At 41.4% G+C, this 20,336-nt stretch overlaps 1 protein-coding gene across 1 annotated transcript; it reads left to right on the top strand.

The window, feature by feature from the left end:
- Window positions 1-895: 895 nt before the first annotated feature.
- Window positions 896-19,536, top strand: zgc:165508 (uncharacterized protein LOC100101652 homolog). The gene is made up of 5 exons (XM_046075042.1): window positions 896-1,015; window positions 8,926-9,019; window positions 9,103-9,285; window positions 16,493-16,624; window positions 18,278-19,536. The coding sequence occupies exons 2-5, from the start codon at window positions 8,950-8,952 to the stop codon at window positions 18,922-18,924; spliced, it is 1,032 nt and encodes a 343-aa protein (XP_045930998.1). The 5' UTR covers window positions 896-1,015; window positions 8,926-8,949; the 3' UTR covers window positions 18,925-19,536.
- Window positions 19,537-20,336: the final 800 nt, after the last annotated feature.

Raw genomic sequence — 20,336 nt, 5'->3', positions numbered from 1 at the left:
CCCCCCCCCCCCCCCCCCCATGTTATCTCACTATAGTCTTTATAGAGTACGCTGCAATAAAAGGCTCTGTGAACGCTTAGCCCAACACTTAGACTTGTACCATACATAACAAAAAGACGGGTGTTCCAGCCCCATTATGTAATGCTTATAAACACTGCCTGAAAGTGTATGGTACAAGCCTAAAGATGCTTTTTAAGTATTATAGCACCCCGGAATACCGTAATACTAATTATGGTGCTGTAAAAAATATTTGAAAATGAAATCTTTAAACAACATCCTATTGAAATAGTTCTTTATTCAGAATAGTTCTTTATTCAGAATACTTGATTTTTCATATCAGACGGGTTGTCTTTTTCTTCACAGTTGCCTTCCACCCCCCTCTTTTTTATGTGCAGCCTGTGTATCTTTTTACAAGACCTTTAGGAGTTGGCCTGTGAGGCTTACGTTTATTTTAGGGGGCCGGCAATTTATGTAAGTGTTTGAATTTGGTTTTCTTTGGGGGAAACTGCAGTGAGATACAGCAACATTACATTCATGGTCATCGCCCCTCATTGGATGCCCTGGGGTCCGCGTGGAGGCATGGGCTGGCATGGTGATTGCAACTTTGACCGTAAAGCAACACGGAAGGATTAGTCTGATCCTTAAAATTTGAGTTTGTTATTCTTGCTCCAGTAATTAAAGGAATATTATGAACAATAGCGTTTTATTGCCACATTAAAGTGGATGCGTTGTTGTCATAATATTATTTTTTTCCTTTATTGACTTTTTCATTCATTTTGGAGCGAGAATATCGTGTGGAGCTACTTTTATTTTTTTAGATTGCTCATTTGCTATAATCTTTGCTTATAATCACGTGGCTCTCTTCCTCCTGACAGTGGCGGTTGACGGTTCGTTGCGCGTGGACTGGAGCGCCGCAAGCTCCTTGTCAGACCTCGCGCTTTTGGGGAGCACGCGGACCTGCTTGGCGCGCAGACTGATTCTGACAGCACCTTTGGGCGCACTGGACTTCAGCGAGGTGCCCTTAACGCTTTTTAAAAATTATTTCAGTTTAGTCTGGTTTTGTATGGAAGCCTATAGGGAACTCTATTAAAATGATCACCTAAACTTGAAAATGAAAATGTAATTCCACAGTAATTATAATTGTTCACATTGGCTAGGTATGTGTTATTTGAGTAAAATTATAAATGAAAATACAATTATCCAATTTAGCCTAATTTTCCATTTATGCAAGCATTATTTAAGTCACAATTAAAATCAAAATGCAATTTTCTAATAATTTGAATATTAAAATGACATTTGACATTCAAAGACTTAACCTGCTGTACAGTGGACAATATTCAAATGCAATAAGCAAACCAGCACTCCCAGTCTTGTGCATTTACATTTAGACGTCACCATGCTCTTTTGGTGTCAATATGAAAATGACAATGTAATCTGTCAGTCCTGTCATCAAGGCGGGTTTTGAATTAAGATGTCACGTCCTTATTCAGTGACTTAGTTCATTAATATTTACAAGTTCGGCCTACCTTGTGACCTGGACACGTCCATCATTTGTCTAACCTACATAAGATGAAACAATGCCCACTTCCTTCTGACAAAAACCTTGGTGGCATATGACAGATTAAATTATTGTTTATCAGACCTCAAATGAGATGAGAGGTTGGAAAAACACTAGACTCTGCTGGAGGGGAGTGATTCTGGGGACTCAGTGATCGCTGTATTTCCCTGTCATGAAAGTGGCTTCCATCGGTCTTGAATGCTCAGTCCTGGTCTGGCCGTTTTCACGGGAAGGCTGCTGAGCCCGCTTCCGTTGCCCACTCGCCTGGCTTCAGTTTTAATGTCCATTCCCTGCTGGGTGCACCAGCCCCAGGCCTGAAAAACCTCCTCCTCGTGGTGATCCAAAGCTGCTGTGCTAAGGGTGTAAACTGGCTGACTCTGGGGCTCCAAGCTTCCAGGGTCAGCTAACTGCTACTAGCTTCACAGCTAACTGAGCTAAGTAGCTAAAGCTACAGTACTTTAGCAACAAGTAAAGCTATCTGTTCATCAAGATACTCAGTAAAGCATCAAGAGGGCATCAGAGGGAAAACCATCACATATATTTTTTCCCAAATAGAATCAAGTTTAAAAAAAAATCAGTAAATTAGGCTTTAAAATTTCTTTTTAAATTTGTGTTTGTGCGTACAGTAATCAGTGAGGCCCAGCCTGCAGAGACACTCCACTCCGGTGATGTCTATTGTTTTTCGTGCCCAGGTCAGTAGGTAGGTAGGACTCGTAAATGTTAATAAACTAAGTCACAAAAAGAGAAGTAGCATCCTAACTGAAGACCCACCTTGATGAGAGGACTGACAGTTTGCAATTTCATTTTGACTCCAAAGGAGCGTGGTGACATGTGCATGTAAATGCAATAGACTGAGGCGCTGTTTCACTTAATGCATTTGAATATTGTCCACTGTGCTGCAGATTAAGTCTTTTCTACATGGCAAATGTTGTTTTCATTTTCAATTTCAAATAGCGTTTTAATTTTAATTGTGACTGTAATAATGTTTTCACAAATGGAAAATTAGGCTACATTGTTAATATTGCATTTTAATTTAGCAAGTTTGATCTAGCCTTTGAATCTTTTCCACTTTACATTAGGTAGCTGTACACAGCAGCTTTTCCATTTTCATTTTAACATGGTCATAATATGCTTATATGAGTATGTGAAAATGCAAATTGCATTATTGCATTTTCATTTGTTCTCAAATAACTCATACCTATGTGGAAAATTATAATGCTATTATAGAACTATTTTAATTTTCAGGTTTACATTATCATTTTAATGTATTCCCCTGTAGGCTTCCACAGAGTTTATAACATAGCCTAGCTCCACTGACACTTTGTTCACTGTTTCCTCTTTGAGAGACTAAACTATAGCCCACGTTTATCATTAAAACATAGCTTATGCCACTTTATATTTCTAAGTGCTTGAAAATGGATAATTATGATTGAAATTAAGGAAATGATGCATTCAATTTAGTAAGCGTGGCGTAAGCGACAGGTCTCATACAAATGTACATTTTTGCATTAATTAGATGGTGGGAATCTTTTACTATCTTATTAGTAGGCTCATGGAATCAAATGTTTCAAACTTGTATCATCATTTCTAACAATAAAAGGGTTAATAGAGAATTTCTGACACAACTTCACCTACTTTCAAGGTCCATGAATGGAAATAGTACCATATGCCAAAACCAAAAACAGTAACTTGGGCTAAGAAAACAAGCTGCTGATTACTTAATCATATTTTTATATTCTGAATTGTCACCGGCCACATGAATTTTGTTTCCCTTCATATAAATAAAGACATTTTTGCCATAAATTGGTGCAGAAAATGTCTTTAGAATGCAGGAAAGTAAGAGTTCAATGCTCAAAATATTCTGTGGGAGGACCCCCCCCCCCCACACACACACACATTGAATAGCCTATTTCATCAATGAATATTTCTTCTAAATAGCATTGGAGTATCTTCTTGTCTTCTTCTTGTGACTCCAATATTGTGCATTATCACGTCTCGCGGACTAAGTGTTTCGTCAACCTGCTAAGTAACTTAACAAAGTCCTCCTCCTTTAAGGTAATTAATCAAAGAGGAAGGTCAGTTGCTATGGTTACGTGTGTGGAGGGGCAGTTTAGGGTTTCCTGCCCTCCTTCCAAAAGAGTTCTGATAGGCTGTTCAGGAGAAAGTTAGTTTCTGGTTAGTGTTGATATTGTCATTTGAACAGTCAGGGCATCGAGTCTTAGCTTCGTCAGAGGTGGTAGGTTTTACGATCTAACTGCCCAAAACAGCACTTACGGAACCTTTCACTTGGGTCAGGCTGTCTGTAGAGGGGGAAATATGTCAACCCCCCCCCCCCCTTCCTCAGGGAGAGACAGAGATATTTGGAATCTCATAATCGCATAAAATAATTAAAACACTGGCTGATCCACTACAACTGTATGTACTTGTAGATGGGCCTATACACGGTGCTACAGATTTATAGCTCCTCGGGTAGGTCTCTACAAAGATTGTGTGATAGACTAACTTAACAATCACCAAGCTACTAACAGCCTACTGTACTATAACATAGTCAGGTACCTACCAGGTATGCCTAATCAGAGATTACAGTCTCTCTGTAATTTGCCACATGAAGCAGAAAATTATTTTCTCAACCCTTCCTGGTTTAATAATTACCTTATTAATCAGTCCTTCCAAATAATTTCTGTGTGTTTCAACCCTGAGTTCTTTCTCCATTTTAGTTTTCATTAAGGTTAACCAGTTGGTTCAATTATTTGCCAGCCAGTGTAATTAGCAATTCATTTTTAATTTGGGATTTTAAATGGAATCTCAGTGACACGGAGTGTCAAAATACACAAAAGCTCTACTTAGACCGTGTATGCATGGCTGGATCAACTCAGCTCTGAGATGCTACATTTGTAGTGGCTCCCTTGAATGTTTATTTGAGTTCAAAAGACCAAAGAAAACACATTTTTCTTTGACTGTTTGCACCAGCGTTTCTGGACAGTTAATTGTGGGGTTTCATATGGCAAATAGCCTACAGGTGGACTGAGGCTAGCCTGTTTCCAAGACCTACAAGAACCCACCTTGTTGTAGCAAATAATTAAATAAGATATAAAATAAGAAAAGAGGGGTTATCAGGGCACTTTGGTAAGGGTGGTGGCTCTACAAGAACCCATCATAAGCCAAGAAGCACCCAAAACAGGTTCTGCTGTGGTACATGCTATTTAATGCTACGGTTAATAGCCTGCTGTTTTTGTGTCTAGAAATAATCCTGGACATTAAAGCAAAGCACTGCCGGGCCTTTTTAAGCAATGCTCCGGAGCTGAAGTTAGTGAGATACTTATAATTGGTTTAGAGATGATGATGACGATGGTAATGAGAATGATGAATCCACCTTGCCTCTTTTATCCATCAGTGCGCACCATCTGGGTGTGAATGTGATGTGTCGCAGTGAGCCAGCCAGGCGACGATTAGCAGCGCCTAAGTGATCCATTATGAAATGCAGCCTCTCACTCTTCATTGGCAGACCTGTTATTGAATCCAGGGCACTGTGAGAGACAGGTTGGCTGGAATGCTGATCTTATCACATCTCTTTCACAGAGGAAGGACTCTAATGCGTTACACTTCAGGGACCCCCCAAAAAGACACACATTAGCTAGCCTATATTTGGTCAGATTACGCTTTAGGAAATGATTCAAAGTTTAGTTTCTTTGTTGAAGAAGTGCTGGAGTCACAATTGGTAGCCTACAAAATAAATATTTGGCCAATTTGCAAACCTGTTGGTCATGGAACAAAAATAAATTCATATTTTCAAATAGATATCTGGCATTTTTCTGCTTCATATTTAATGCCACCAAAGGGATTAAATGATGCACATGCCTAATCTCTGACGCCCGTGTTAGCTGTGGCATCGCTGAGCAGCAGAGTCTACAGTGAATGAAGGCAGGAAGCCACGTGCAAGAGGCATTCATTGGGCGTTGTGGTCGTCGGTCGGTGTTGACATCATCAGTGAATCAGGCATGTACCAGGAGGAATTGTTCCATGGTGACCAGTTGCCATAGAAATGTTCCCAACGTGGAAAAGTTGCGAGATAGAGAGAAAACTGAGAAAGACAGAGGGGTACGCACAGGCGGGCAGAAACGTGGTATGTCTAGGGAGGACTAGGATGTTCAGGTTATTTTCCACCTGGGAAGCAGATATCACGCCAGTCTGTTCCACTGAAACCATTCACGGCTTGCCTTCTCATGTCAATTTTGATGATGGCTTCTGTGTATGCCCGTTTGTGCGACAGAAGAGCGGGCTGCTGCGCACGGAGTCCTGTCTTGTATTTCAGCGTGTACATTGAGCTATTTGACTCAATCTGCCAGTTCAACGCCACAAATTAGATTTCTGATGTGATGTTATCTTAATCAGCCCAAACAACAGAGCAATAAATATAAATGCGTCATAGCCACTTCAGGCTTAATCACATAAACTAAGCATGAAAAGGGGGTTATTCAATTAGATATTACAAATTTATTTTAACAGATTTAAATCCCAATTTTAAATACAGCCACAATACGAAAACACACATACAATAAAAAAAAGAAACAAAACAAAGAGGGTGTGTGTGCGTGCGTGTGAGTGCGTGTGTGTGTGTGCGTGTGTGTGTCCGTGTGTAAGTGCGTGTGTGCCGGCTTCCAGGTGACTCAGGCAGACACCGGTTTTATGTCACACTCCCACTGTCTCCTAACATGCCCGTTGTGTCGAGGAATCTGTTGTGTTGTTCTCTGCGCTGTCTCCAAGCCGAATTAGTGCGCCGCACTGACTCACTGAGACAACAGTAAACCAATGATTTAAAAGCCAAAGGTGAACCTGAGCATCATGACAGCCCCGTCACTGTCTGTGTTCACCAGACCTTGAAGATTTACGACTTTCTTGACATTATGTGTGTATTAGTGTGATGTTATTGCGATCCTTACGAGGGCTAAACATCTTGACTGCTTGACATGAATCGTTCCTGTGTGATAACAAGTGTGCTACTGTAGGAGATTAAGGATTGAATTTATGGGTTATAATATTTAGGAATATATGTATTGTGCATGTTGTTCGGAGTGTGTGATGGAAAAGATGCGACACAGCAGTCTAATTGAAGCGGCCCATGTCTTCCTCTGTGCTCGCTCTGCTGTTCAGTAGGGCAGTGGGGGAGCATGGGGGGAGCATGGGGGGAGGGGAGCAGAGCCGGCAGCCAGCCATGCTGTTAACCGGAGCTGCGTGGCAAGGTTGGACCCGGTGTTTAAAAGCTCATACGGATATATTTTAAATGAAATACATTAGAACATTTTGTGCCTCCAAACTCCAGAAATGACAAGTTGTATTTTCAAATATTATTCTTTTCAGGGTAGAAATGTCTCTGAAACAACATTTATATCTTCATGGGATACTCCACTGGAAAGAAATAGCATTCAAGTTTAGGGGCATTAAGCAGGGTAAGACAGGAGCTTTTGAGTTGGATACACACCTGAAATGACTTCTCTGGGAAACTATACTAAAACAAATAAAGCATGTTCAGTTGTGGGTGGAAAAAATGACCTGCCTGACATCTGATTTTTAGTTTAAAGACCAATACAATATATCTTTATAACCCTTCTCGAGGGTATATGTCACATTATCTACAGATTATCCTCCCTCTGATCTGTGAGCTGCTCCCCGGCACAAGAGGATTATCACGCCTCGCGGCAGCCGTTGATGCCATCGCAAGCCCAGGATCCCCCTTCGCTCTTGCAGGGCGCGTCTGACAGATCATTTTGTTTTTGTTTGTTATTCGGCAGGTATTTTGTCGCTATTAAGTGGAATTGACAGGATAGGTCAGGGTGACGCTTCTGGTGTGTTTCCTAATTCGCTGAAAATCCGACGTGGTGTGTTTTGAGTGGTGATTCATTGATGAAAGGTAGGCAAACAGGAAGATTTCACTTCAAAACGGCTCAATAATCCAAACACAGTATTATGTTTATTAGGGGTTCAGTTGTGGCGAGTCAAGTAGCTCTGTGTTGTTTCTCTAAATGAAAGCAGTTGAAACTAGAGCTTCAGAGATCTGCGGTCAATCACCACGGGACTGGACACAATCTGTACCTGTTGAGATATGCTTGTCTGCCTAAAATTAGTCATCAAATTGTTCAGTCAGCCAAGTGTGTTGATCCATATTGAGTAACAACATAGTAGCGTCAGCTCGGCATGTGGCCTTTGCTCTTGACGTGCTTGTTTCCCACATGAGTACAATAAGGCTATAAAGAGAGTTAGCAGACAAAGGGACTTGTCAACACCTGATCCTCCCTCTGTGGTTTGACTTTACAGAGCAGACAGATTTGATGGAGGACAAACGGGAAGGAGGGGGTCCATCTTTTGTCTACTGTCTGGTTCTGTTAACTCACGGAGGACAAATGATCTATCTGGCTGTCTGGGCACAGAGCTCTATCAGTTTCCTTTCAAGAAGTTTTCCTGTATAATTACTTGCATATTTGCAGTTGCATCAGCCACTTCCAGCACCACTGGAGAGGTCCACTCGGGGATTGGCTATGTGCAGATAATGTGCAAAAATACAGCAACCAATCTAGAACCAGAGCTATGCTTTTTTATTTTCTATGCCTTCTTGTCTGCGGCCATAGATACAAAACAAAATGAGTTACAGCTTGAGTAGGGTCAGCTCAATTAGCCACCAGGTTAACATGTGGCTTCAACTAGCCACAAGTGTTGTTTTTTCTGTTTCTAATCTTCTACGTGAAATAATATGCAAATCAGATGTGCTTGAAAAAGACAGCAGCAATTGGCTGAACAGTAGTTAGGTCGTAATCATTTTTAACTTTAAAGGAGTTGTTTAGCATTTTGGGACAACAATTAGTTGTTGTCTCCGCTGGTTGCCTGGTAATCTCCCAGGGACACCAAGACTCCAGGAAGTCACTGCACCCAAGAAATAGTCAAGCACATAATTTGCTGTTTTTTACACTTCTGATTTATGGACAAACTATATAAAACATGTTAATGAACAACACGAGAGTGGTATCGTTTTCATCTAACTTGTGGCTAAAAAGTGAATAACTGCATTTCCCAAAATGTCAAATTATTCTTTTAACATGTTATACCATGCTACATAACATGTTTAGCTTAAATGATTTAATATTGTCCTATTTATCAGTAGCTGGTGAAATAATCATTTTTCAGCAAACGTTAGTGCCATGCACATACATGCCGCGTGTGTGGTTGTTGGCACGCAGCTTGTGACTCATTAAAAGCATTGATTGTTGAAAGAGAAAATCCTTCACATTCCAAGGCCCTTCTCCTTGCTCACGTTCATGCTGAGCTGAGCTACTGTACCTGCTTTCCCCTGACCCTTATCTTTCTTGTTTTTTCAGGTGAATGTTGACGACACCATTGAAATGTTACCAAAATCAAGAAGAGCTCTCACCATTCAAGAGATTGCTGCATTAGCGCGATCCTCCCTGCATGGTGAGTGCAGCATTTAACACATAAAAATGTGTAACCGTCACAAAGGTTATGCTGCACCTTAACCCCTAGCTTTTTCCTTGCAGGTATTTCCCAGGTAGTGAAGGATCATGTGACAAAGCCTACAGCCATGGCTCAGGGCAGGGTGGCCCATCTAATAGAGTGGAAGGGCTGGTGTAAGCCTATAGACACTCCAGCAGCCCTGGAATCAGACTTCAACTCTTACTCCGACCTCACTGAGGGAGAACAGGAGGCACGCTTCGCTGCTGGTAAGACTTCTGTCGTCTGTTTGTTGAGACTTGTTCATTACATCTATATTACAGGAAGAAACACCTGCTACACACTTTGCTGCACTCAAGCTGAAAGAGAGTTTTTGAATGCACACAGTCCAGCTGACAACAAATACAATGAAGAGATGACTGACACACCTGGGGCAAGAGAGCTTATGGAAATCTGCAAAATAATTATAAAATATCACAGGGGGTATCCTCATTAGATGAAAAACCACCTTAACAGAACGGTAAACATATGTAAAAAGGAGGAGATGAGTATTTATATCACATGATCACTAATTACAGTGTATTAAATCAAGATGCTGCATACACTGAGATAATTAAAAAAATCCCATTTAGCTTCTAACAAGCTGTTTTTTTCACAATATACACAGTGTATGGTTGACTGAAAACTCATTTTAAACACAGGTTAGGAAATAGAACTGATATCAGAAGGATATTTAGAGGCTGGTTGCAGACAGAAACTTTCAGTTCCAGCCCATTTATACCTGCTTAACATGCACTTTGGATATTTTATCTGCATAAAGAAAAATTCCTGTTCATGCTAACAGATCGAATTGCAGTACTATTGGATCAGTTAGAGCACAACTAGAGATTATTTGGTTCACACTGTGATTGGATCTGAGCAAGGTGTAAATGCAATTAGTACAGTTTGGTTCTGGCCAGGGACCTCAACCGCATTCCTCACCCCTTTGTGTCTCTCCGTATGTTTCCTGATATGATTCCTGAGATAACACATTAAACGCTATAAAGTGCATCACTCTCAAGTTTTACATTTGATTTGATTCCACCATCTAGTTAAATAAATCTGTGTTCATTTGTACGTCTGAACAACAAAAGGGCCACAAACAACTTTCTTCATTTATTGGAAAGATTTTTCTTTTCAGGATCTGTTATTTTCTCCATTACCTTTTGTTATGGATACATTAAAAGTCGGAGCGAGTTGGAGAGTCTTTCTGTCAGCAAGAAACACTTTTTATATCATTAATCGTGATTTCCATTTAGTCATATTTGAGGCTGGTCATTCCTGAGCTTTGGCTTTGAAATTGGTTGCATCATTTCAAATTGCCCCTGAAACATTTAGCCTAATAAGTCATTTTCAGTGTATAACATGATCATGCATTCACAATCAGAATATGAGTAAATACAGATAATGAATAAATAACATAATGCATTCTGCCAGTAGAAATGATCCTGGGCCTCTGAGCAGGACACAGTGTAAATACAGAATGCTGGTGTGCAGGTGTTTATTAAACAGATGACAGCTACAGAGAGAAAACATGATGCTCTGCAGTGACAACTGTGAGCCTTTATTAGTGTCAGCACAGTGCACATGGGTGCATTTAGAAACTCCATCAAAAGTCTCTACAGCTGATAGAGCATGACGTCGCATTTCTCTAAAAACATATTTTCTCATTTCATTTCTTCTCTCCTTAGTTTCCTCAGAAGAGACGCAAGTGAGTCAAACATGGCCGCAATTAAGAGTCTTCCGGCTATCTCAAAGAGCTTTGAACAAGCCCTTCCTTGGCGAAAGTAAAATAAGTAGCCTCCAAGCCAATCCAGTCCCTGGTCCAGATCCAGTCCACCTTTTGTTGAGGTCACAGTGCAGGCACAACCAAGAAAAGAAGATGTTTCTGTAATACCAGGTGTAAACGCAAAGGCCCATGATTAGATGTCATTATCCAGATAGTTTCCAGACACAGATTGCATGTTAACACCAGGTGGGAATGAGATGTTTGATCCTGCAGCTGATTTGCGCAGCCACTTTCATTGCCCTTAGTTCTTCTCCTCCACACATGGTTTGTTTCTCACAGAGCACCGCTCACCCATAGCTCATCTGTCTCCTCCATCTTTTACTCACTCACCTCATCTTTTACTTTTCTTTCATTCACTCATGGCCCCTCTATTCATTACCTCCTTCTTCCTATTAACACCGTCCCTCTTTTAATGTTCTTCTCTGCCCTCTGTCTCTTTATCTCCTCTTTTTCTCTGTCCTTTTCAACCTGTCCCTCCTGCCTGCTCTTCCCTACAGTCTCGCGCTCGCTCCCTGCAATGCAGACTCTCAAGGTTAATTTGCACAGTAAGGTTTTGCTCCTGGCTTGTGCCACCGTGACTGAGCGATTTTCCTCTGTCCCTCCTCTCTTCTCCTTTCTTTTCTCTTTAATATAGTACTATTTACATGACTTCTCTTCTCATGTCCCCATCTTTGTGATCCATTATCACAATAAAGGATCCATTTCCATGTTCTTTGGTTAGGATAGTGGCTTTATGTGCAACTGTAATGATGATTCATACAACTGATTTATCAAAATGACAAAGTTCTTCTTTTGAATCACTCATTTCATAGATTTTTTAAATCATTCTTAACATCTCTATAGGTGGTCTTTTTTGATCCGTATGAACCTGGCCACTCATTGCATGCAATACAGTAATTTATTAAGCCTTGCATGTGTATGGCACATAAACAGGGTCGAATCCTTAGCAAGAGTGTCTGATGCTCTGCACACCCTTTTGTTATATTTAATTTGTGTAAACTGACTAGCAGTGGGCTGGGTTGGGGAGTCATTACTACACATTGTACTTCTCCATATCACTTCAACTTAACTCATCAGTGCGTCCATTCCATCAGGGAGCTGCCAGTTTTGCTGACTCCTTTTAGTTTTGTCAACTCTCCCCTTGTGGCCTGGTGATGGTGTTACTGTGGGCGACTGGACACACTGCGTGAATGTCAGCGAGCACCTGAGTACATAAAGTGAGCATGTGCAAATGTGTGAAGTGAGTGTTTGGTGTATTTTAGTGTGAATGCAAGCTGGCATGACACACTGGTGTGTGTGTGTGTAGGAGAAGGCATCCTGAGAATTGAAAATGCAGGTCGGGTTATCCTGTTGATAGACTGACTTCTGCCAACACACACACACACACACACACACACACACACACACATTCTTTGAAGTTAATCCTGCTGTGTCTCACTGTAGTGCATTAAACTGGCTGCCAGCCTTGACTGACACAGAGAGAGGCTTTTGTCACTGTGTGTGTGTGTGTGTGTGTGTGTGTGTGTGTGTGCGTGTGTGAATGATAGAGGCAGAGAGCGTGAGTGAGAGAATATGTTGAAAGAACATGTGTGGATGGGTGTAAAGTGTGCGTATGTGTGTATTTGAATGGCTGTATTCCAGTTTCTGGTGCACTGTAGTGTAGCAGAGGTGCATGTGGCCTGACCAGTTTTACACTATCTCAGCAGCAAACAAGCCTGTTGCAAAATCTAAAATGGGAAATTGGCTTAAAGGTTGAAAACTAATTTACACACACAGCACAATCTGACTGCAGCACAGTGCGTCAATAATGAACACCTTTTCAATCTGCATCAGTTTATTGTGATTTTGCTTATTTGATTATAAGTGGTTATAATCTATATTGTTTATTAAAAATGGATCACATGACTATGTATAATGTGAAAGGAGTAGCTCATAGGAATTAACCCACAAAGAATTACAGTTACCCTCAGCCCTACAGAGTGTTTTAACATTTTTTGGCTCATTGCTTTGTTTTTACAGCCTGCAACATAACTGCTTGGTTCACTCTCACTGCTCTCATCAACCCTATTTCCAGCTGCAGTTGGCAGCTGTCTTCAGCGAAAAAGCTTTGATAAACCAACTGTACATTACATGCTCGACACCAAACTGGCGGACAAACAAAGTTGGCTGCCAGCTGGTGAATGAGTGGAGTCATGATATGTCACTGCTGCGTTTACAACTTGTTTCCACTCCTCCAAACAGGCAAAAAAAACCAAACAGTTAAAGTGAGCAATATGCATTCAAAATGAAGATTATACATACAGTATCTCACAAGTGAGTACACTCCTCACATTTCTGTAAATATGGGATTATATCTTTTCATGTGACAACACTGACGAAATGACACTTTGCTACAATGTAAAGTAGTGAGTGTACAGCTTGTATAACAGTGTACATCTGCTGTCCCCTCAAAATAACACATCACACAGCCATTAATGTCTAAACCGCTGGCAACAAAAGGAAGTTCTTAAAATAAGCTGACGAGCAAAATGTAAAACTGCAAACCGCTGTATGACGTCCAGCCTGCTACAGTATATCCAAATTCTATTATTTTGTGCACAGACACCTTCAGAAAAAGTTATGTAGTCTTAGTTGTAACAGAAATGCAGTATGTGTGTGTGTATGTGTGTGTGCGTGCGTGTGTGTGTGTGTGTGTGTGTGTGTATGTGTGAGAGAAAGACAATCTTTCATTTTCAGATCTTAGTACATTTTTCACACAAGTTGGGTCAAAAGCACAGTTTGTGATTAGGGTTAAGATTACACCAATCTGAGCTAATGAAAGTTGACACTTCAATGCTATTCATACTATGTAAAAAAAAATAATCAAAATTTTTATAGAGAGGAGAACACAGATAGTTTTGTGAGTCTGTCTGTCTGTTGGCGTACCCTATCTCTTATCCCTTTTTTTGTGTGGTGTGTTGGTCAGTGACCTGAAAAAGTATGCATGGAGGTGAAACCTCTCCAGTTAAAGGAATCAGCCTGCACGATTGCATTTGCCGGATGATGTGTTGTGTGAGGAGAGTACAAGGCCCATCTACAGTGGAAGATGAATGAGAGCATCGATCTCTTTCTGTTGGAGACTACGCTTGAATATTGAGCATTGACCAGAAACGAGTCAGAGTGAGAGCGAGACACAAAGAGAAGGAGACAGTCAGAGAGATAGAAATCGAGATGAGGAGTGAGGGACAGGGCTGAAAGATTGCACGGTGAAAGCAAAGGGAATGGTAGGAATCAGGAGAGTAAGGTGAGCCGATAGAGCGTTTTATTGAGGGAGACGATGGGAAGAAAGGCGTGACCTGAAGGAGACAGTGGATGAACGGGGAGGAATACAAAACAGATGGAGGGAGAGGAAGAGGCTGAGGCGCAGCAGAGAGATAAAGAGAGAAAGAGAGAGGAAGTCTTATTCTCTGATTGGCCAGCTCCTGATAATGATTGGAGGTGATTGGTTACTTGGACCTTGAGACTTACTGGTTCTGGCACATTCTGAGTCACCTCAGCCGGACACACACACACACACACACACACACACACACACACACATACTATGTCCTCTCTGTAGTCTTACATGTGTGTGTTTTACATGCACATGTATGTGAATGTATGTTTGGTTACTAATAAAATATAGTGATTTATTAATAAGGTAGTGGAGGTTATAATTTCTAGGCAAATAAACACAAATACAGCCACCGATAAAATCCGATCACTTTTTCTAAGCTTGTGACATTAAAGTCAGTGGATTTACATACAAACGTTTGTGTATGGCGACACAAACAGTTCACAACAGCATACACAAGATGTTGAAACACATCTGTGGCATACAGCTCTGCAATACATCAAATGAGTCTTGGAGCACGTAATGTTTAGTTTTGTTGACTCTGTAACAGAAAAGTTTGCGCTCAGTAAGTATTATAAGTATTATACTGAGAAGGGCATTCAATATTCTTCCCCCCTTGGATGTAATCTGGGAGGACAAAACAGAAAAGAACTACTACAAAGTAAATTGGCAAATACTGTAAATTTTCAAATCCCAACCATGGTCTTTATTTACCTCAGCTTCTAACAGCGTTATGTTAGAGATTTTATTCTTAATTTTTTGTTTCTGCTTCTCTACACACAGGGGGCGTCGATGTGTATTCATTCATTTATCATTCACTAATTAATTCCAGTTGTTCCACTCTGCCTTTTTGAAAGTCAACACGTCCTGCAGACTTTTCACATGAAATGTTTTCCAGCCTTCCCTCTTTTGGTAGGCTGCTTATGTGAAAAGAATAACGTAAGATGTGTTTTTTGAATTGTATAGTAGTTTAACATTGGTAGAGATAAATGTCAGAAGACAAAAAGACAAAGAATGAAATGGTAAATGAAGGTAGAATCTGATCTGAAATGTACATTTACCAAGTGAGACATTATGCTACAGGTGATTCCAATGTTATTCCAATTTTACCCGCACTTTATTTGCTAGCTATGACTTGAAAACAGGCATATATGGTATAAAAACCATACTGTATATAAGAAGTGGACGTAGTCATAGTGACGTCACCCGTTGGTTTGTGGACTGCCGTTTTGAAGTCTCGAGTTTGGCCGATAGTTGAGTTTTTCAACCAGCAGCACCGGACGTGACCATATTTGGACGAGACGGTGGAGCTAACGGCCGTGTGCGGCGCTAGTTAGCTTGCTTAGGCTTGGTGCATCTGTATTTCATGTTAACTGTCATTTTAACAGGGCTGATAATTTTGTTTAGCGAAGAACAGTCTCCAAACTAAATGTACTGACCAGAGAAAGTGAACAACCAACTCCTCATAAGGTTTTTTAACGGCGTTGGTTAAATTTACACAGTGCCGAGGGTACGAGTCACTCTAGCCTGATTGACAGATCGCCACGGTAACATCATAGATAATCCCGGCCTGAAGCACACTCTGCTTTATGGTCTATTTTCCTCTAAATGGAACCAGAATTTACTAAATGAACATCATTTTGTTTTAAATTAGACTTGAAACTAGCGGTTGAGACCATAAATCCATTATGAAAGTGTTTACTGAGGTAATAAATCAGGTGAGAAGTAGGGTCATTTTATCATTATTACTAATGGAGCCGGACTTCTTTTTGCAACCAGAAGAGTCACCCCTGCTGGCCGTTTGATAGAATGCAGGTTTAAGGGACAGTTCTCTGACCATAAGCTTCCTGCATGATAAAAACATATTATTTCAATGAAAATGTCAGTAGGGTTTTTTTTTTTCTTGACATTTTGGGTGACATACAGATTCTGTGATGTCTGTGCTTTCATAGGATATTTTTTATGCTTCTTCCAACATACTGTCTCCTGTCTCCTCTGCACTGGCAGAAATGCAACCTGCATAACAACACTATCGAACACTTAGCGACGGTCATGTTAAGTGCACCAGCCACATGACCGCTGAAGAACATCGATTGTAATGGGAATGCTGTCTCTGTCCAGTCTAATCCTACAGGGTGCACTGTTCATCACACAGACCTGCCAATCAACAACATCTATCTAACATGGAGACGCAATGGCCTCCTTGTTATTATGCTGACCATGTATTTGCTTGTGAATAAGTGCAGCTTATGTGTGCATGTGCATGTGTGCGCAGGTGTGGCAGAGCAGTTCGCCATAGCGGAGGCTAAGCTGAGGGCCTGGTCCTCTGTGGACGGCGACGAGTCCAACGATGACTCATATGACGAGGACTTTATGCCTGCCAACGAGCCCACCACACAGAGCACAGGTACACACACACACACACACACACACACACAGAAATACAGACCACAATATCTGTGGTAAAGCAAAATCATATTTATTTCCTTAATTTTGTCCTAGTACTCCATCACACACCCTCTTCCCTGTCCACCTCTCTCTCTCCCTCTCTCTCTGTATCTTTCATTGTCCCAGTGCCCTAGTTTTCATCCTCTCCCAACATTTTTTTTTGTTCCTCCGCGCAATTTGATATCCCTCCTGCAAGTTTAATATAATTTCCTTTGCTGCAGAGACAATGTCTGTGTGAGGATGGTGTGTGAGTGGGTAATAAATACACAGAGTGTATTTGACCATGGCTGTGTGTATGTGTGTTGGTGTGTGCATACTGGAGCTTTCATCTTGATTACACTGAACCACCAATAACCTGTGATGCAGCTGATAACATTCAGTTCAGTGTTACTTCTCTATCTTCATATATTCATCTATGGTTTCTTACCTTCTGGCAAAGGCCATTTAGTAAACAGAGCCTCACACGTACCAGCTGATGATATTTTGCAGCTAGTTTCTTAGCACTACTGTAACAAATTGTATATTTTGTTACATATATCTTGATATTGTTGCATTTTTCCTCTTACTGTATTTAGCAAAAATATCATACTTTGGGTTCAATATCAAATTTATGTATTTTGTATCTTTTTTTGCTTTCTTTTTACTCACAATTTTCACTTCTGGTATGTTTCACACTCTTGTAATGCAGTGGATGATGTCTTTTCCATTCTTTACATCTAGATAGTGTCAGGTTAATGCCAAGTGTAGACACAAGAAAAACAGATTTGGAACCAGAATGCAGACACCAAGGTGGAGCAGATGCATTTGAAGTGTTAATTAACAGAATGTGAAAACCTATAACCAAGGTGAGGCAGGCAGTCCAAAACAATGCAAATACATCCAGACCGGAGCAGGCCACTATCCAAAGCAAACCGAAATCCAGAAATAAGTCTAAACAGAGAATGAGAAAACACCCCAAAACCATGACACATATTTCTTTTTAACCCAGTTGATGGTGAACTTTACTAGTTGCTACTTTATATCGAGTGCTTTGTAACAGTTATTTGTGGTAACTGGTACTTTTAGCGTGCTTTTTTTCTTCCTTAAATTGTGCTGTGGTTGCTTTTTAAAATTACAACATTGCTATAATTATTTGTCAGCAGTGGAAACTTGCTTGACACATAAATGAGTTTGGCTTCCTTTTGCAAAAGCAGAGCAAAATTATTCTTACAGGTACGCTGTGTAGTACGTCACATTCCATGTTTTTCAGCAAAATGCATTGTATAATAATAATATGACATCGGACATTCCTTCCTCAGAAATGACCTGGAAAGCATTTTTCTTATTTTAAATCCTCATTTTGCTTTTGCATTGCTACGTTTCTTGTTGTGTTACTGCAGCCAACTACTGATCTGTGGGAGAGCATGCGACTGTTTGCAGGCACACATGATATAGACCTGCTCATCAAAACATTGCTCTGTAGCGCCACTAGTGGTCAAAAACTCCCTAGGGTAAAAATGTAAATAATGAGTACAAAGAGTAAAGGCAGGAAACATTCTAGTTTCATCTCATGTTTCCTCTCTTATCGTTGTTTGTTTTTCTTCAGGCTCACAGTCTGTATCATTCCTTCTAGATGTGCCATCATATCCTCCCTACTTGAAGGATCTGATCCACAGCCAGGTTTGCCAACACCTGGGCCTGCGAGGGCCCTTTTGCGAAGGTGGAGGAGGAGGAGGAGAAGGTGGCAGCGGAGAGCCCTCCCCCACGGCAGGCTCCCCGGACACCCTGTGCTCCAGCCTCTACAGCCTGGACGAGCACCACCCGCTACTGCGGGACCTGGGCGGCCACCGTGGCACCCACTCCTACAGCAACGCCGCTGAGCTTGCCGCCAAAATCTTGTCTGCGCTGCAGGGAGGGGAGGAGCTGCTGCTGGCCCGACTTCAGAGGGCGGGGCAGAGCGGGCTTGTTGGGGGGGACAGCGGCTTCCACAGCCTGGGCGGGGGAGGGCGGGGCATCAGACCCTGCGGGGGTCAGGACTCTCCTTGCTACTCCATGTCTTACTCTGAGACATACCTGTCACCTGGTGAGGACGACGACACCCCCTGCAAGGACTATGAGAGCACCATGTGCCAGGTGCAGGCGGAGGGAAACGGAGTGGAGTTCCCGCCCGACTATGTCCCGCGCAGGAGGGTCTCTGACGTGGCCTCCTCCGGTGTTGTGTCTCTCGATGAGGAGGATGAAGAGGAGGAGGAGAGGGCAGGAGATCCAAACAACCAATGACTCCTCTCGTCTCACCTCAGTGTTTAATCCCTGTAAGTTCTTGGAGGGTTTTCGTTCCCCTCTCCGCCATGGCGTCTGAAATGTCTGAACCTCCACGCATGTTGTTTTTCTTTCTCCTCTGACTGAAGCATAAATCATCCGTCTTTGCCTTACTTGCAGCATTTCAACTCCTCCTTTCCACCTCCTAACTGCTTTGTCCCCGTTCGATGCATTGACTGTATTTTCTTTCAAGGCGTCCAAACAATCTTTTTTATCAGTGTGAAAACAGGAGTGCTGGACTTACTCGCGGGTATGACGCTCACAGTTTTCAGCTCCGTCCTTACCTGCGAAGTGACTCTCAAAACGGACGCCACCAACAGGCAGACAGAATGAGTCCAAAACTCTGACTTACCTTTGCATGTGTTTTGCAAGTGCTGAAATTGATGGGCTGACCCAGTCTTGAGCACGGTTTGTAATCTCAGCTGTTCTGTATAACCCCTCCCCCCTCCCCAGTGTCTCCCATGGGAGGGAGGGTTGACACTGCGTCCTGAGACCTGGCCTCACCCCCCCCCCCCCTTTCCTTTCCTTTGCAAGAGACAAAATAGCATCCTTTTGGGCATGGCTTGCTGAGTATGCCAAACTATTTAACCCTGTCACTACCAATTATGAGCAAATGCTGGAATGTCTTCAAAGTGACAGGACATAGTATGTATTTTAAAATAACAAAGTTTAAAAAAAGATTTGTCACAAATTATATGACAGAAATGATATGCTTTTATTGTACTAGTTTTCTATCACTCAAACATGTTGTCGTTCACATTATTCCCAATATCATTATGATGGACATCTGCCATAATGATCAGCTATACCTATTGGACATGTTTGGGACTGGATTCGTGCATGGAAGACACGAGAATTTTGGTTGTCTTGAAAAAAACACAGCAGCAGCAGCGATGACGACAACTAATGACAGAATGTTCCTGAAGTGACCCTTCGGCGATAGGTGTACGTCAGGAAGCGGCACAGCTGGAAAAGACAGAAAAGTTTTTTTTCTGTGAAGAGATGAGTTGCATCGGAGATTTTCTATATTTTTGTATGCGTTGTCTTGCTTTGATCTCTTTGCCTATGCGGCGTGCCAGTGTATGTGGTTTTTTGCACGAAGCTAATGTGGCTGTAGATTTCTCCTTTTCTTCGTTATCACTGTGTGATATAGTTTAATGGGAAAAAAAATAACAATACAAATGTGAACAAAAACGTTTTTTTTTTATTTCAATAGAGGATACTGTGACGCGGTTTGTTATTGCCATATGTCATGATCCTCATGAAGAGCTCTTGTTTTTTCTTTTTTCAAAAAAATTCTAAATGCTCTACTTTCTGTCCTCTCATACCGACTCCTGAAAAGCTTTGCCTTTTATTCTGTAATTTTCCTTTTT

This window comes from Micropterus dolomieu, linkage group LG17 (genome assembly GCF_021292245.1).
Source record: "Micropterus dolomieu isolate WLL.071019.BEF.003 ecotype Adirondacks linkage group LG17, ASM2129224v1, whole genome shotgun sequence".
Lineage (NCBI taxonomy): Eukaryota > Metazoa > Chordata > Actinopteri > Centrarchiformes > Centrarchidae > Micropterus > Micropterus dolomieu.
This window is presented reverse-complemented; position numbering and strand designations above follow the sequence as displayed.

Coding starts and splice junctions, on each gene's coding strand:
- zgc:165508 (XM_046075042.1), top strand. CDS start 8,950: ATGTTACCAAAATCAAGAAGAGCTCTCACCATTCAAGAGATTGCTGCA. Junction 9,020..9,102: donor AGCGCGATCCTCCCTGCATG/GTGAGTGCAGCA, acceptor TTTTCCTTGCAG/GTATTTCCCAGGTAGTGAAG. Junction 16,625..18,277: donor GCCCACCACACAGAGCACAG/GTACACACACAC, acceptor CATTCCTTCTAG/ATGTGCCATCATATCCTCCC.